At 35.0% G+C, this 18372-nt stretch overlaps 2 protein-coding genes across 3 annotated transcripts; both read right to left on the minus strand.

The window, feature by feature from the left end:
- Positions 1-551: 551 nt before the first annotated feature.
- On the minus strand, positions 552-4912 carry LOC106384619 (uncharacterized protein At4g04980-like). 2 transcript variants are annotated; one of them, XM_048745805.1, is made up of 8 exons: positions 4223-4912; positions 3480-3797; positions 3300-3395; positions 3094-3217; positions 1655-3000; positions 1390-1554; positions 1148-1300; positions 552-1061 (listed from the first exon to the last, which is right to left on the minus strand). In XM_048745805.1, the coding sequence occupies exons 1-8, from the start codon at positions 4256-4258 to the stop codon at positions 864-866; spliced, it is 2436 nt and encodes an 811-aa protein (XP_048601762.1). In that variant the 5' UTR covers positions 4259-4912; the 3' UTR covers positions 552-863. The 2 variants fall into 2 exon arrangements, with proteins under 2 accessions (XP_048601762.1, XP_048601761.1); XM_048745804.1 differs by lacking the exon at positions 4223-4912 and having other exon boundaries at positions 3480-3866.
- An 8808-nt stretch (positions 4913-13720) lies between these two features.
- LOC106389732 (COP1-interacting protein 7) lies at positions 13721-17317 on the minus strand. Its single transcript, XM_013830072.3, has 9 exons — positions 17080-17317; positions 16794-16970; positions 16543-16670; positions 16433-16467; positions 16318-16355; positions 16048-16200; positions 15767-15963; positions 14284-15698; positions 13721-14069 (listed from the first exon to the last, which is right to left on the minus strand). The coding sequence occupies exons 1-9, from the start codon at positions 17136-17138 to the stop codon at positions 13938-13940; spliced, it is 2334 nt and encodes a 777-aa protein (XP_013685526.2). The 5' UTR covers positions 17139-17317; the 3' UTR covers positions 13721-13937.
- Positions 17318-18372: the final 1055 nt, after the last annotated feature.

An 18372-nucleotide genomic window follows, 5' to 3' on the forward strand; every position in this document is an offset into this window, starting at 1 on the left:
AAGTATAAAGAATATAAATTTTTTAAAAGAAATTTGTTTGAAAGTATAGATTCAAGTTCTAGGTGTTAAAAGCAGGTGGATAAGAAAAATACAAAAATTAAAAATAATTATAACTATAAAAGTATAGATTCAAGTTCTAGGTGTTAAAAGTAGGTAGATAAATTAAATATCCAATAAAAATAGTTAAAACCATTTTTAAAACCGATCAATCATTTCAGTTGTGGTTCTTATAGACATTTTATTACCATCAATTTGCGCTAAATTTCCATTGATGTCATTTATTGGATGCAAATGTTAAGATTAATATCATTTCTTTGCCAAGCGTTGTCGCATTATTAACCATACATCAGTGGTTTAGTGTTAGGTAGAATTTAGAAAGCTAGTGATCCAAGTTTAAAATAACCTCACAACACTAGTGTCCAGGATATAGAGCCATGCTTTAAATTTCATTTGAATATTTAGAAAAAGAGTTCATTCATGGATTATATTTCTTCTTGAAAGTTAGTCTGGATTTTTCTATACGATGAAGATGTATCATTTGGACCGGTACCTTTAAAGAAAGAAAAAGTTTATAACAACAAAATCATATATTACATATTGTGGCAATAAAAACGTCTTCCTTTATTGATTGACTCGAAAGGTTTTTAAAGTCTTTCACTCAACAAGGGATCTGCACCTCCCATGAAATCTCTAAATCCTAGTCTTTTTAGAGGGATTCAAAACTACAAACTCAAAAGCCAAACAATACGTTAAATCTCTAAATACATATACTCTTTTCTTTTATAGTTCCATTTTAGAACATTTTTAAGGTGTTGGAAAGGGCAAAAAGGAATAATATTTGGAATGTGTGATGAATGGAATCATCATGGGTTCTGAGGATCAGTTTGGATCTCATGAGCCAACTCTCTGGTTAAAGAATCGGCTCGATCGTCGTGTCCTCCAGCAAATGTGTAAACTTTGAATGCAAACTGAAATGCCCTCCACAGCATTTTAGCAGATCCTACAGCCTTCTTCATGCTAGGATTTGCATCAGGCGACAGAAGCTTTGCATCTCTCTTTTCCTGTTAATTTGAGGTTGATCCAATATGAATTTTGGTTAAAAAGGGTAACAAAGAAAAGTGGTTTAATATTTCTAGGTGTTAGTTACCTTCAATGCGAGTTCCATGCAACTTGATGAGATATCAACCATTGTCTCCTTGATCTGAACAAGTATATTGAAGTCAAAGTGGATGTTGTGGCTCTGGAATTTCTTAGCTTCTTCATCTTTGGTTCGATCCAGCGTGTCGATATCTCCTTTGATCTATTACATTAATCATCTTTTTGTCACAAAGTGTTGTTGGAATGGTCTGACAATAGGATCTGAGTAAGCAATTAAATAAAACAATTTACCTTTGTGAAATAACGTTCGACTTTATCAAGAAGTTGATTCAAAGGAGGTTCTATCTTCCAGTTCTGTAGCTCGGTGATCATTCCGTGCAGCTTCGAGAACAATGCAGCAGCCATTCTTATTGCTTCGAGTTTCTTCTGTGGAAACCCTTCACAGCGCGCAAGAACCTAAAGTTTTAAAACATATATCTCACAATCAAGAATCACAAAAAGAAAAAACAGAGGAGACAGAAAATGATGGTAATAAGATGTTTCAGATTTTGCTAACCTGTGTCTCATCAGTTAGCTTTTCAAGAATTGATTCAACACGGCTGTGAAAGCTAAGAAGCTCAGTCATGTCTTTAGTCTTAAACTTAGTGATCTCAATCTTCAACTCATTGATTGATTTCATGTATTTAGCAACATCTTCTTGTATTTGCTGGAAATAAGCAGACTTCTTTGTGATCTCAGCAAGAGCATCAGCCATTCCTTGCTTTCCACCGGCAGGGGCGCTTCCAACTCCGGCTTTTCGTCCGCTTCCGCCTCCTGTCCTCGCCTCAGGATCACGACCTTCTACTTTCCCTTTAAGGATTCTGTAAAGGTTCCCTAACTGGGTTGACCTTTTTAGTTTTGTAGCTGCTTTCTTGGGCCGCAAGCTTCTTGCTGCTCCTGGTGGTGGCGGTGGACAAGCCGCTCCGCTCAACACACCCATTCGAGGCGGTGGTGGAGGCGGTGCTGGTCCATTAGCTTGAGGCATGAGAGGTGGTGTTGGCAGTGGTCCACTAACTACTCTATTAGTTGTAGGCATTGGAGGTGGTGGTGGTGCTCTGTTTTTCATGGGTGGAGGAGGTGGTGGTAGTCGTGCCGCTGCAGTCCCTGGAAGTGGTGCCAGAGGTGGAGGTGGAGGCGGTGGTGGCGGAGGAGGTGGCATTGGTAATATGCTCACATTATCAGCCTTTGCAATCAGTGGTCGCAACGGAGGAGGAGGTGGTGGTGGGGGTGGTTGAGATGGTAAAGAATCCAAATATGCAGTATTTGTAGTGGATAGAGGAGGAGAAGGAGGTGGTGGCAAAGATTCCGGCAAGAATGCAGATTTGTCTGAAACATTGAGTTTGGATTCAGATGCTGAATCAAGTGTCGTGATTGTATCTTCTTGCTCATCACGAACAACAGTTTCTTCTTTCTCCATATTCACATCATTGGTCTTCAGCTTGTTCTGTTCAACAACATTAATTTCATCTTCTAAATTGCTTTGATCTGGTTCCTGAGCCTCTTTCTGTGACATAATGTGAATAGCGAGTCGCTTAACATCGACAGGACTAAGCTTCTCAAGTGCTTGGACTCTCATATTCCACAGAAGATGTGATGCAGAGTTTGCAAAGTCTCCTCCCTTTCCCAGCGAACCCATCACCGGTTCTGGAAGAACTGATCTTGGCGTGATTGGTGACCCGCAAAACGAGCTTCTGCTATCAGAGAATGATTCACATGGAGATAAAACTCGACTGCTCAGTGTTTTAGCAGTCCGTGGACTGATCAAATCTTTCTTCTCTTCTTCCTTTTCATCAATCTCCATCTTATCAAACCTCTCTTTCGACATCTTGATCAGTCCATCTAATGCTGCTAACACCTTTTCCACTGCAAAGGAAATGGTATTTTTAATTTTAAAAAAAAAAATAGAGGTTTAAATTCAAGATGGTGAGCTGACTTTTGCGTGAAGGTAAATGCTACCTAGTCGATCGGACTGATTCTTTCCCACACTGCTACTCCAATACTTAGATTTAGCTATCCATTCGGAGTTATCGATCCATGAATCTCCCATGGATTTCAAAGCATTTAAGAAATGGTCAAGAACCTTGGGAGAAACCATTAGATCAGATTCAAGGTATATGAACCTAGGACAGAGATACATATATACAAGCTCATGTTTTGAATACCTTATCGACATTTGCGCGTCTTATTTCCGAAACAAGTGAGCTGTTGATGATCTCAGGACAAATATTCTGGAGATCTTTCATTGTATGCAACACCATCTACCCAACAAAACAAGCGAGTAAAAATAACATATGAAGGAAGGATTGATCAAGAAGGAAAACAAACTTTGTGGGTTTACACACATCGGTTATAGTAGGAGAGCCGTCGAGAGGAGGAAGATCAATGATATCTCTAAAGGTAATGATCTTCCTGCGAAGCTCGACCATAAGAATAAAGTTGCATGTCCATTTAGGCGAGCTACTAGTCTTGGGGCTCTTGGCTTCTCTAATAGAAGCATTCTTGAGGATGCCTATAGGCGACAAATTCGAAGATGTACGTCTTGATAATATTGATTTAGATGATCTAATCGGCATAGGTGACGAAGCGTTAGGTGATGACGATGGCTTAACATCCTGCTTGTTATTCTTGCTAGCTTTAGGCGAAGATTGGCTATTTACTGGCTGAAAATGTGATTCAGAAAAATTGTTAGAACTTTCTTTTTGTTTAGAAAACATAGAAAGAAGGGTTGAACTTTGAAACTTTTCTTATTTAAAATTTTATGTAGACAGATTAAATGAACAAGGATACGTACAGCCTTCACGTCACAAAAAAATGCAGATTTTGTAATGATCTAACATGAACAAGGTGAAGGATTTTTGAGAATAATGGTGTCATTTTGTAAATAAAGTCATATCTGAACTCGAGGGACATGAAACTTATTAAAGCAAGACTTATGAACCATTTAACAAAAAAAAAAAAAAAAAGACTTATGAACCATTTGAATGATTTCCTGAAAAACATGCAAGGGTTTTGTAGATATGAATAACTAAAATCAATCAAGAGAACTTCCCTAAAATAAACTCAATCAAGAAAATAAGAACAAGACCTGTAACTTGCTCGCTGATTTACGACCGAACAACATTTTTCAATATCGAAACAACCTCCGGCTGACTCATAACCTGCCGGTGACTCCAATTTTATAATTTCTTGTTTCACACCAAAATTATGTTGAAGATTTCAAAAAAAAAAAAGAGAAGAAGATTGTTTAAAGATTTATTCAAAGACTTATAGCTGAAAAATTAATAGAAAACATCACAATCAGAGTCGTGCAGACCAAATCTAATTAGGGTTTGAGATTCAATTCAAGAGATGCTTTTGGCTGTGGGACTTACGGAACTTTCTCAAGAAAGAGAGAGCCAAAGGAAAACAAATGTTAAGTCTGTCCTTTTAAAGGGTAAATCATCTATAATCCCACCCTAAACCTATGTCCTTTTCTTAGTTATACATTTTTCTGTTTTTTCTTTTTATCTGTGTGATTACTAAATATATATATCATCGGAAATTAGTTTTAAACGATTGAATTACTCTATCCCACCTTGTTATTTCCCCTCTACTTATGTGTCATTATTACACCCATTCTGTTTTACTCGAAGGGTTAAACCTTTTTATTTCTGATTTAACTATAACAGAAAACAAAACATTTTACTAGCTCAAATAACACTAAAAGAAAACAAACCTTCACTGTGTACTATAGGAGCTGCACAATCTGTGGGTACCTTAATAAATAATAGAACAACTGAAGCAAAATCTTATATCAGAATTTTCATAACTTGTATTTATATATTTTTGGAAACTTATAACAGGTACTATTATTGTGTACAGGTAGGGCATTAAACAATATCACATACCTCTCGACACGGGTTGTAGCTATACTGACGGTGTAGATTATCACAACCATTCTAGGACATCTTAAACAAAATAGGAAAGAGTCGAAAGTACAGATTACCAATCGTTTTATCCCGGACACATGAAGATTTCCTCGAACGACAACTCACAAGACTGCTTTCTATGAACGGATACAACAATTCTACAGTAACATGATTGTCAGTGACATCAAAGATATTACACGGCGACGGCCAGTGGCTTACCCAGAATTTTTTTTTTAACCTGGATCATTAATTAATTTAATTATTTATATGATTAACATGACATATATGTACCAATTAAAATATCTTACATAACTAACACCACAACTCTGTTTTGTCGAAAAGGTGCACAAAGCATTATAATCCGACAACCCAATATCAGAACCTACCGTCCAAATTGAAATATTGATACGATTTATTTTAATCAATGTTTTTACTAGCTTAAATTGGTTAATTTGATATAGTTAGGTTTCGGCTTGGACTGGACTGGTTTTTAGTGTTGTTGAAAAGTAATATTATACTAGGCGAGATGAACATTATATATAAAAATTATTTTAGGTATTATATATTTTTATATATTATGAAATAATAAATATATATTAAACAATTAAAATTTTAGTAATTATCACATATATAATTAAATTGATGCAAATAAATTTTATTAATTCAAACAATATTTTTCTATTTGATAGGATATATAATTAAATTTAAATGATATTAACATATATAGTGTATTTTTAATATTAATGTATATTAAATGATGTTTTCTACTCATATGGTTTTTTAGGATTTGTATCTTTTATAGCAAAATCTTTAAATGACTGATAACAAAAAATTTATTGTGGGATTAATAGTTCAACTAATTTATATTTTTTAAAAATTAGGCTGTCAATGTTTGTTCAAAGCTTTTATCAAAATAAATTGTTCAATGTAAATTTAGAAATTAAAATATTTATGTATTTATATGGTATATATTTTAATTTAAAACTATATATATATATTAATCCTAATAATTAATTAAATTAGACTTTTACTTCTATGATTTTTTAATCATTTGTATCTTGTCATTACAAAAATTTTAAATCATGGATCAGAAAATTTGAATGTGAAAATTTAACAGTTTTAGTAATTTATGGTCATTTTTTAAAATTAAAATATAAAGTATACAGAAAAATAAAAAAATATTATTATATGGTTAATGTGGTTGTTTAATTTATTTTAATAGTTTAAAATTAAACAAATATGATAGAAGATACATTAATTTTGTTCAAATCTTTATTACTCAAAATCATTAATTCTCATATATACTTTACCCACATTAGGCAATTCTTTAACTTTTATTTAAGGAAATAATAATAAACATTAATAATGAATTTATGGTTAGCTTAATAAAAATTTTATTATATAATTAGATGAACCAACCTATTTATCTAAAGATTTTAAGAGTCATCTTATTGATGACACGTGGGTACAAAAAAAGTTGTAATGTTTCTCGTTACTGTTCTTAGCGTTCGATCCCACTAATATTCAAAATGTTTCAGAATGTTTCTCGTTACTGTTCTCTACGTTTGATCCCACTGATATGCTAAACTAATCCCTATGAGCTATTATGCAAATTGAGAGGTGCAGTCCAATATTAAGGGCTTGAATCCACAAGGACTCTTGATCACTCAATAGATTCCAGTTATCGAATCAAACTAAACAAAATAGAATATAATGCAAGTAAAGAAAATTAAAAGTGGTTTTATATGATTAATGAAAAAGGCTAGACTCAAAGAAATTTGTAGGTAAATTAGAATTGAAGATCACTCAAATTTCTAAAGGTTTAATTAAGAACTATTCTTGAACTCAACGAAGAACAATCAAATTAATAAACTTTCGTTGTAGATATTGTCTATGTATAATCCTAGAATTCAAAACCTCTTTGAAAATTCAGCGGTTGAGACAAGCATCAAATATAGGTTTGTTAAGTTCACAAAATATATAAACCATATTTCTTTGTAGATATGTATTTTGTTTATCTAAGATTAGTTCATGCAATTAATATTTTCGCATCTAGCAAAAAACTAGATTCTAGCTTGTCAATCTAGAACTGGCATTAAGTACAATTTAGATGAAAATAAATAAATTTGTCTACACTTTGAACTAACATGTATACATCGTTTTTGAATAGTATAAGAGATCACAATGTTATAACCCCTATAACTATGTAAACATTTTTGGTAAATCAGTAGAAAACTTTTTGTTATGAAAATAACCGTTGACTAGTTATTTTATAAACCAGTCAAAATTTTAGGAATGCGCAACCAATAAATTTGGATGTGTATAAATTTAAAATAGAAAATGTATTTAATTTAAAATTTTACAAAACAATAGTTAGGTCCAAATGAATGTTTCTGTTTTAACGAGAAATTGTTGAATTCTAATGTCCAACCATTTTTCGACAACAAAAATGTGGTTATAATATTAATTACATAACTCATATTAGTTGATACATTTCTACTATGTTAACTAAGTGTAATTAATGATACATTAGTATTGTTTAGACACATGATCATGTGGTGGCATATATTTGATGTGACTAACAACTATTTTCTGATTATACAATATCACACATAATCAATTTTAAAACATATATGTTTTACAAAAAATTTCATGTTCAACTTCATGATATATTCTTTGTTTTGAAAGGTGTGCTAAGACATAGAGCCTAGTTATTTATGTTGGGTTGTATCTTAATGACATATTTGATGTAGCTACAAATCTCTGCATTATATATATTTTTGAAAAAAATATTACACTGTACGGCAGTTTTAAGTTTTTAATAACATTATACGGCAGTTATGATTACCGAGATAATTTTTCTTAACTAAAGTCACTGATCTAACTAAATGGTTCCACAATTTTTGGGAATTAGTCACCTTTCTTATTTTCTCGGGACCAGACATTTAAAACCTAAAAATATATTAAAAAAATTTAGAAATGATCAAAGCCTCTTCTTCACATCGTCACAGTTTTTCCACCATACCCGGAGCAAGTTCTTGCCGTCGCGCCTACACCGCCGTGGTCTGTTGAGGGTCATTGGATCGGATTTTTTCAGCCGCCGCAACACTTCCTTCGATATGCCGTGTTGTATCTCAACTCACCTTTCCTCCTCATGATTCATCGTCTCCGTGACTTTCATGCCTCTCTTACGCGTACTGAAACTGACACGATAAGCTTGAGAGCAACAATGGCTAATTTGAGCATTTTTGCATATTTGGTCCCTAAACTTATTGTTATTCATTTTTAATCGCAATATTTTTTAACTGTGAAAATTGATCTTTAATTTTGTCCCAAACTTCAAAAATTTCATTTTAACCCCTTGTAGTACGAATACATCTATGAAAATACAATTAAACTAAAGACACACCTAAATGACTTAAATGAACAAAAACAAATATGAAGTATCAAAAAAATATATACACCAAATTGTACAACAGTACACATGTACAACAATAAACTATGTTCACAAATATTTTTACCATCCATATGTACAACAATACACATGTACATCAGATTTACATGTATACCTGAATTTGTTAGATAGATTTGCAATTTGCAATATTTTTTCACAGTTCACAGGTACACCGAATTGTACATTACACAAATAATGACAATCAATGCTTTGGATTGTGAATTTCTCCTCAAATATAAACATGTAAATTTCTCCTTAAATTAGGCATAATTTTTTAGATTGTGAACTATATCATGCGAATATGTATAAAAAGCCAATATAAATACCTTAAAACACAGCGAATGACTTAAGTTTACCAATTGTGTAGTTGAACCCTTGTTAATCTGATTATTGTACATGTCCACATGCAGAGATGGGTGTGTTGTGTAGCCTAAGTGTTGTCAAATGTTGATATTTAGTTAGGATTTTCAATAGACTGATGGGTTATGTTGGCTACATGGTGATAACCAAAAATATATTACTAATAAGAGCATAAATGTGTAAATTGTAGAGCATGTGTGACTGAATGTAGGTGTACACATGTACATTATGAATTTGTTGTATATATGTACATTTGTAAAATATATGTCCATGTGGACAGCAAAGTATGTGTACACCTATAAGAATCATTTTCATCAAAACACATATTTTACACTATTTCGATGTTTTGTATGTCTAAAGTATCAGCTATGATCTTGATGCAGTTTTTCTTGTGGCATATTTATACAATTGTGATATAATTTCATTGAATTTTAGTAGGCGTAATAGTGTATACAAGTTTGTGTGAATTAGATAATTTTACATGTGCACATTTATTGCATAGTGTTTACATAAGATTAACTAACCATAGTCAAAAATAGTTTTTAAAGTGTACACGAGTACAATAAAATTGACCAAGACTGGTGTACACGTGTACAACAAATATGATACTTTTCAGGTGTACAACTAAATACAGTAATATACATATACAACAATGACCTAATATCTTATGACGAACTAGAGATGACACATGTCATTCTTCAATAATATTCACCAGCGACGGAGGAAGAAGAGAAGATGAGGCAGATGTAATAGAATGTGTATCTCTCACCGGAAATTGGTTCGTCGCAAATAACCTTTCCAGTAGTCCTTCTTTAACACCCTCAACCTTCGCCGTTTCTGCCAAAATCCAAAAATAAAACTTAGATTCATTCTCGATTATAGATCCACCAAACACTCACCGTCGGCCTTCGCCTTCCCACGCCGTCTCCTCGACATCCTCCCCGGAACAACTTCCCTACAAATTTTTATCGCCGGAAATCGCCGTCTTCACTTTTCTTTTCTTCATTGACTTTCCGGTATCTCTGTCTCACCTCGGTCAAAGATACCAAACGTAGATAATTGTTTCTACACGTCTGGTGAATTAAATCACATGTAATCTGTTTTGGGGTTCACCACTAATTTTTAAATTTCAAAAAATCACAGCACCAATTACCTTTTTTGGGGTCCACCACTAAACAAAAAACGTCTAACTAAAAATCACAGCACCAGTTACCTTTTTTTAAGGGGTAAGTTAAGACTTTTCACACATAAATTACCATATAGCAATAACTGCCTCAGAATGTAAATAAAACTCATAAACTGCCTTGTAGTGTAAATGATTCTTTTTGAAAAGCATAATATTTGTTAACTTGTAATACAACAATATTATCCAAATGACATAGGATTGTGAACTTGCTACTTAATTTTTTTTAATTTGGATTTGCGACAGTGAATATATAAAAGTTTTCGCTTTTGAGAAAAGACCATCATCCAAATTACAAATATATCAATCGTTTATATCCTTTTGGGGGTTTAAACTTGTATTTATTTTGATTGAAGCGAATAGTAAACTTAAAATATGAAAGTGCATACATTATTTATTATTAGTATTCTTTATTAAATAAATGTTCTTAAATTTGAGATTGACAATATGTGTTGCAATATTGTTGGTCGGTATAGCAAAGAGGCGTGTTCGGGCAGCAATAACAGTCTTCTTCAAAAATATCGTCGCAACCATCAAGGACACAATTAGATCTATCAGGTTTTTTCGATCTCTCTATCCTCACACCTAAACATTAATTTGAAACACGCATCAACCCAACTTTCATGACTCTAAAATTCAAAGAGGAAATATATATAATTGGGATAAAAACTTATATTTCTAATTCATTAGGAAATTAGATTGAACAAACATATGTATTTTTTATTGATTATATATATATTATAGAGAGATTATGAATTGATGATTTTATTCACGTCATGTACAAAGTATTTATACATATTGTTTAACTTAGAGATAAACACAGATTTTTATATATTAGGTGTTTACAAGATAATGACTAATATTAATGATAAGCCTTATCTATACTAACATGCCCCCTCAAGATGGACTTCGCTTGCAAAGTTCAATCTTGGATACTAGTGTTTCAAACTGTGGGCGTGCCAATGGTTTGGTAAGAGCGTCAGCGAGCTGATCAACAGAGCTTATGTGAGTGACCCAAAGTTTCTTAGCTTGCACTTGTTGTCAAACAAAGTGATAGTCCAATGCAAGGTGCTTCATCCTGGAATGAAAAAATGGATCATAATGATAGATATATTGCTCCAATGTTATCATAGTAAAGAACCGGAGTTTCAGCCGACTTGATTCCTAGTTCAGACTGAACCCACATTAGTTCTGCTGCAGCCTCTGTTAAGGCTCGATAATCAGCCTCTGTAGACGATCTGGTCACACCACCCTGTTTCTTAGCTGACCCAGATATCGGTTGTCTCCCAAGGTACATAATGTATGCACCAGTTGAGTTGTAGTCATCGTGATCTCCAGCCCAGTCAGCATCAGAGTATGCATGAAGATTGAATGGTGTGTTAGCTGAGAAGAAGATTCCCTTGTCAGCAGTGCCAACAAGATACCGAAGCACTCTTTTAGCTGGCTCCCAGTGCGTAGATATTGGTTGGTGCATAGAGAGACGATTTACAGGAAATACAATGTCAGGCCTTGTCAGACCTAAATATTGAAGACTACCCACAATGACTCTGTACTCAGATGGATCAGGTAAGCGATCACCAGAGTTCAGAGTTAGCACTCGAGAAGAAGACATTGGCGTGGAAACATGTTTTGCATCAACCATTTTTTCTCTCCTAAGAAGATCCGTAATGTATTTAGTCTGAGTGAGATGAAGTCCCTTTTCTGTTCTTGTAGCTTCCATACCAAGAAAATAAGACAGTTCACCAAGCTCTTTGAGAGAGAATTTTGCAGCGTGTTTAGTAGTGACGTTCTGAAGCTCTTGCACCTTAGAACCTGTTATGACAATGTCATCAACATAGATTAGGATGTACATAAATGATGATCCTGTTTGGAGAATGAACAAGGATGCATCCGCCAGTGAATTTTTAAAACCAATGTTGATCAGGAAGTCTTTGAGAGCTTGTTTCAATCCGTACACAACCTTTTTAAGTTTCCAAACATGATTCGGTTTGTCTTTATCGATCATCCCAGGAGGCTGTTGCATATATACTTCCTCATCCAATGGACCTTGTAGAAACGCATTATTCACGTTCAGTTGTAGGAGAGGCCATCCATGAGCAACTGTTGTTGCCAATACAAGTCGAATTGTAGCATGTTTGACCACTGGACTGTATGTTTCATAGAAGTCAATGCATGGACGCTGATGATTTCCTTTGGCAACGAGACGAGACTTGTAGCAACGAACCGTACCATCTGGATTTCTTTTTATGCGAAACAGCCACATATTCCCAACTATGTTCTTTGCTTGAGATCGCTCAACCAAGTCATAGGTGTCATTTCGTATGAATGCATCAGCTTCATCACTTATGGACCGTCTCCATTTTTCATCTTTAAGAGCCTGAACATGATTCGCAGGTTCAACTTCATGAAGAATAGCCGTTAAACCATGTTTGGGATTAGGCTTGCGGATGTTGTTCTTGGCCCTAGTAACCATTGAATGATTGTTTGGCTCAATAGATGGTGTTGAATCTGCGGTTGATGAAGCAGCTTGTGTCGGTGAAACAGAGTGCTCTGCTTCTGAGTTGTGAGATGAGACTGATGTCGTAGACGATTGTTGTTATTGTGCCGTTGATGACTCTTGTGTCGTTGAGGAAGACACTAAATCTGCAGGTGAAGGATCAGTACACTGAGACGTATTAAAAGTAGAGTGACCGATTAAAAACAAGAGTGAGAGAAGCTGAAGGAGAGTTAGATAGTGTAAAATTTTCAAGAGAAGAAGCATAAATATTTTTGTGAAGATCAGAATGGCTCTCATACCATATAGAGAGATTCTGAATTGATGATCTTATTCACGTCATGTATACATATTGTTTAACTTAGAGATAAACACAGATCTTTATCTGACTAGATCTTTACAAGATAATGACTAATATTAATGATAATCCTTTAACATATATATGCTTTCTTTTACACAACATGAATTTATTTTCTAAATATTCAACTTATTTTAAATATATTAGATTACATTAATGCTACATATTCATCTAAAACTGATAAGAACCAACCTGTTAAATGAAACAAACCGGGATGTATTAAGGGCCTGACTGGTTCAAACGCAGCGGTTGCGGTTGCGGGAGTTTGCGGATACGAGTGGTTGCAGTTTCTAGCGGTTTTAAGAGATTTGTACGACTGGTTCTGCGGTTAGAAATTGATGCGTTTGCGGGATACTTATGACTGGTTAACTACCAAATACAGCAGCGGCTAAATAATAAATTAACAATATTTACATTTTATATAATTATAAAAATATCAAAAATCATAATATTATAAAAAATATGAAAATTATAGTTTTAAAATTTTAAAATTATAGAAAATATTTTTATTTTATAATATTAATTAAAATATAATATATATATTTTAGTATTTTTATAATTCCAATTTAAAAATTTTATTGAATATTTTTATTTTTGTATTTATATGGTTTTTGAAAAAAAAAAAGTTATTCTCCCGCAGCCGCAAACGCTAGCTGGAACCAGCTTTTGATTTTAAAATGTTCGGAACGGTTTGAAGCGATTTGTAGCGGTTTGTATGATTGTTTCGAAACGTTGTCAACCGCTACCAACCGCAAAAGCTGCGTTTGCAGGTGGTAGCAGGAAAACCAGCAGGACCCTAAATTTTCACTTCTGGGTGGAGCACCTCTAATCCAAATTACAAATATATAATTACAAACCAATATTCAGAAAAACAAATTAATAAATAAATAATCGTGACACAAGCAAAATGAAGGGAGTATCACCATCACCTTATTTAGGAATGTATTAAAAAAAAAATTGAAGTGCACCTAATTTGGCGCAGCAAAACATCCAGTTTTGTTCCCAACGGTTTTAACTGAATCAACCGTCTTTACTGGACCGTCTTATGTGGTCCTTTCACGAACCGAAGGAGGTCGGTTCGAAGCTTTTCGAGAAGCAGTGGAGGCTGATCTCTCAGCGATTCTTCTCTGCCTTTCCAAAACAAGATTCTCTATTCTCTTCCTCATCTCTTCTTCCTACATTCCCAAAAGATTAAGTAGCAACAAAACCGTTAAAGAAAATGCAATTATAAGATTTTTTTTTGGTTCAATGACTAGGAGACATCCCCTAAAGCAAGACCTAAACCATGTCACAAAATTAACTTAGCACACCCATTCAAACGGGGAATCAAATATAAGACTCATTACACCCCTACTGAGTGATCTAAGAGTTGATAAAATTTGTTGTTACCTTTTCGAACTTGTTCTTCTGTGCCATGGTTCTGCTAGCTGCAACCGGTTTCTTTACACTCTTGGACATGGCTTCACCTCTGGTTCTAACTGGAGTTCTAGACTTACGAGCTTCCGGGTTCTTCCCATTGGTCTTCTTCTCGCCGCTCGACACGGTCTTATCTTCTTTCTCCTGAGCTGTTCCGTTACTGGTTAGCCTTGCGTTCGCTTCAACAGAGAAGTCAATGGAGTGATCATTCCCCAAAAACTCTCCCGAGTTGCGTTCAGGAATCATACAGAGGTCATTTGGTTCCCATGAGCTAGACACTTCACGCTTCTCATTCGCCTGACCGTTATCGATGTCAATATCAGCAGACATGTCTGGTCTCCACCGAGAATCATAAACATCATCACCAGCAAGCGACGATGAACGGACCATGAAGGAATCATCAACGAACTCCTGTTTCTTGCTCTGATCAGAACCTCCAGATGTCATCATAATGCAGCTTTCATCAAACGACATGCTCCCGTAGTTGCTTTCCGGTTTCACTCCACGTTGATCAGATGTAGCAAACCAATCCTCTCCACTCCCTGACTTCTTCACCAGTGAGCCACCCCTTGTAGCAGCATTATACAAGTCTTTGCTCTCGTCATCTCCTAGCATCTCTGATCTTTTTGGCAATAACATACACTCTTCTGTTGAATCTCTCGTTCTTGAAACCCTACGAGCACTCTCCTCGCTTTCAAACTGATCAAATCTCCTCGCTCCGCCTCCTCCGTTTTCTATGTGTTTCTGAGTTAAAACGACGGAATCACCAGAGGCGTTGTTATTGTCTTCCAAACCTTTGGAGCCTCTGTGTGTGAAATGCTCATCATCGTCGTGCCTCATCAAAATATTCTGAAAAGAATCCCAATTCTCATTGCCTTCAGCTGAACTTTTCAGGATTTCATCACTCTCGTAAGCTCTATTTTCCTTGAGGAATCCGACAGCAGTATCTACAGTGTCTTTGATGGAGCCGTTCTCAGTAAACTCACTTCCCTCCATGTCTCCGTTTCTTCCCTCGGGGGTTATGTAGTTAATGTTACGGATGATAACAGTCTTAGATGACTTCTTCCGGTTTTTCTTGGACGACCGACGAGAGTTCTTCTTACTGGTGTGAGAGTGTCTTTTACCTTGGTCCTCCAAAGACGAAGCAGAGTCATCATCACTTGCCGAGTCAGATTCAGTGGACCCACTAGACTCGTCTCCATCAGAATCAGAATCTGCTTTCTTCTTGGAAGCTTTGCCCTTTGAAGGCCATGGCATGTTTCCTTGGTTTTGTCCTGGCATCATAGGGTAAGGATAGCCTTGGTACGGAGGCGGGTAGTAGTACTGAGGTATATGGTTCGGCCATCCCATCGGTGGCTGAAAGTTTGGAACAGCAGAGGCTTGTTGGTCTACAAAAAGATCAAAAACTTCTTCACATTAGTAATGAAACGTAAGTAAAAGAATGCTTACAAGGTACCTTTGTTTTCGGAGCTGGAGTGTGTCCCGTTTAGTGGAAGAGGAGCAGCAGCAGCTTCATTGGTGAGGATAATCCCTGAGGAACCTAGTAACGACATGTCTTCAGGTGCAATTGCTTTGACAGCTGCTAATTCCGCCATCCAAAGCCCGTCTCCATGCTTTTTCTTCCATAGTTCCTTGTACTTTACGCATGCTTCCCTGCACAATGATGAAAAGGTGCTATTAATTGCTTGCAAAATGATATTAAAGCACAAGAAATGGTTTAAGCACTGTTTAAATTACCTTAACCTTGACGCACCAAAAGCATCAGCGAATAGTATGAGATCATCAACAGTATCAATCTCATAACCAGCAACAACACCTCGGGCATAAGCCATTGCTTGCTCTCTCCGAAGCAATGTTCTTCGGGTTTCAAGAAGGCGTTGAAGCTGAATCCTGTTATATAATGAAGACGAACCAAAAAAAGAAAACAGGAATTAGTCAACCAAGACTACTTGTTCAACAGATGCATGACTGGCCACAATAAACATGAATAAAGTAATTATATGTTACTTGGATGTTTCCTCTCCTGCGTTGCCATTCTCAGACTCCTGTGAACACACATTGAGAAGAAAACAATTAGTTACTTAATAATTAGAGAGTAACCACTTGAAACACACAAAGTTACCTCGGAGGACTCATTTGACTTTCTCACATTACTCCCTGCAGATTATAAGCAAAAAAACATTATCAGGAACATTTGTAATTACAAGCTACCTTTAATAGGAAATGGAATACCATCTTGTAATAATTGCTCAGCATTTGCGATCTCATTAGCTTGAATAGAATGTTCAATCTGCAAGATCTCTTTCTCCAAAGTCGCGAATCTCTCTATAATCGCAGGCGTGTTCACGAATCTCACAAACCTGCAAAACCGAATCAGCAACACATCACAGCAAGTCAAGTCAATAAGAAGCATCCACAGCGTTCAATATCTTTCACAAACCAATTGCGACACAACAATTCAAAATCTGAATTTCGAAATATACCGATCAAAAGTGGATTTGGTGAACCAAGAAGAGTGAGAAGTGGGAGGATGAAGAGAAATTGAGTAACCGCCTTTGGAGATTTGATCTCTTGCGAACTTAAGATGGGAGATGAACGGTTCGAATATCCCAGATGCCAACTTCTCCTTCTTACTCCCACAGAACAGCACCAGATCAAATCTTTCATAATACCAATCATAAAAAAAAAAAAAAAAAAACACTATTCAAAAAAAAAAGAAACAAATAAGATCAATCGTCAAACATAATCAGAAGAAGAAGTGGGACAGACCTGGTACGAGTAGGAGTGAGTTGAAACAAAGCGGAATCAAGGATAGCTCTCGAATCCATGGAGAGAGAATCAGTGAAGTCTTCTTCTTCTTCTCCGATGAGGAAGGAAAGTAGGAGGAAGGAGAAGACGTGAAGAAGGAGACACTTTGACTTGATTAGTTTTTATTTTGGATTCGAGACAGCAAAGGATGAGTTAAGCCACAGCACATGGTCAGTGTCTGACTTAGTGGTCCCCATCAATCATGTTTATGCTCCGCCTCTCTTTTCGTTATTTTTCTCTCTTTTTTTTTTTTGCCTAATTCATCTAATCTAGTCATTAAACAAAAATATCAACACAGACAAAAGATGCCAAACATGAGGGGGGGAAAGCATTACGATTTCACGACATTCTCATAAGAAACTAGTAGGAATTTTCTGCTTTAACGATTTTATTTGTTGCCGACAAATGCATAATACTATTTTATGTGCTTTATAGATTATTCGTATAGTTATTTTTTAAAAAGTATTTTTTTTTGTTTAAATGTTATTTTTTTTTGTAACTTTTAAATGTTAAATTTATACTAACATTTTTTTCAAAAAAAAAAAAGATATACATGAAACTAGCCCTGGGACGGATCCGGATATCCGGAAAATTTAAGGTATCCGGATCCAGATCCGGATCCGTCGGATCCGTGGATTTAATATCCGGATCCGGATTCGTGGTTTCCGAATATCCGGGTTTCAGATATCCGTCTCGATATTCTATTATCCGCGGATATCCGGATCCGTCAAAATAATTAAAAATAATTTTTCAAACAAAAAATACTAATTTTTTTTAATATAATACATAAATTAAATATTTATAAATATATTTATATATGTTTATAATATTTTAAAAACTAAAATATAAGATTATAAGATTAATTCATGTATAAATATTAATATATCAAATATAAATATTAATAAAATTTAAAAATTAAATGTATTTTAAAAATAGGGATCCGGATCCGGATATCCAGACCTAAAAATTAAGATATCAGGATCCGGATTCGGTTTGCACAGATCCAAGATTTTACTATCCGGATTCGGATCCGGGCACCCCGGATATCTTATTTTCGGAGCGGATCCGGAGCGGATCTCGGATCGAATCCGGATCTCGGATAATAAGTCTCAGACCTACATGAAACTACTAGTATAAAAAGAAAAAAAATAATAAAACAGAATAGAAGACAAAAAGGGATTTTTAAGGTCATTTCCAATAAAACACCTAAACACCAAATTTATTAATTTTATCATTTTCTGTATGCACAAGTAT

Source organism: Brassica napus, chromosome C1 (assembly GCF_020379485.1).
Source record: "Brassica napus cultivar Da-Ae chromosome C1, Da-Ae, whole genome shotgun sequence".
In the NCBI taxonomy this organism is placed as follows: domain Eukaryota; kingdom Viridiplantae; phylum Streptophyta; class Magnoliopsida; order Brassicales; family Brassicaceae; genus Brassica; species Brassica napus.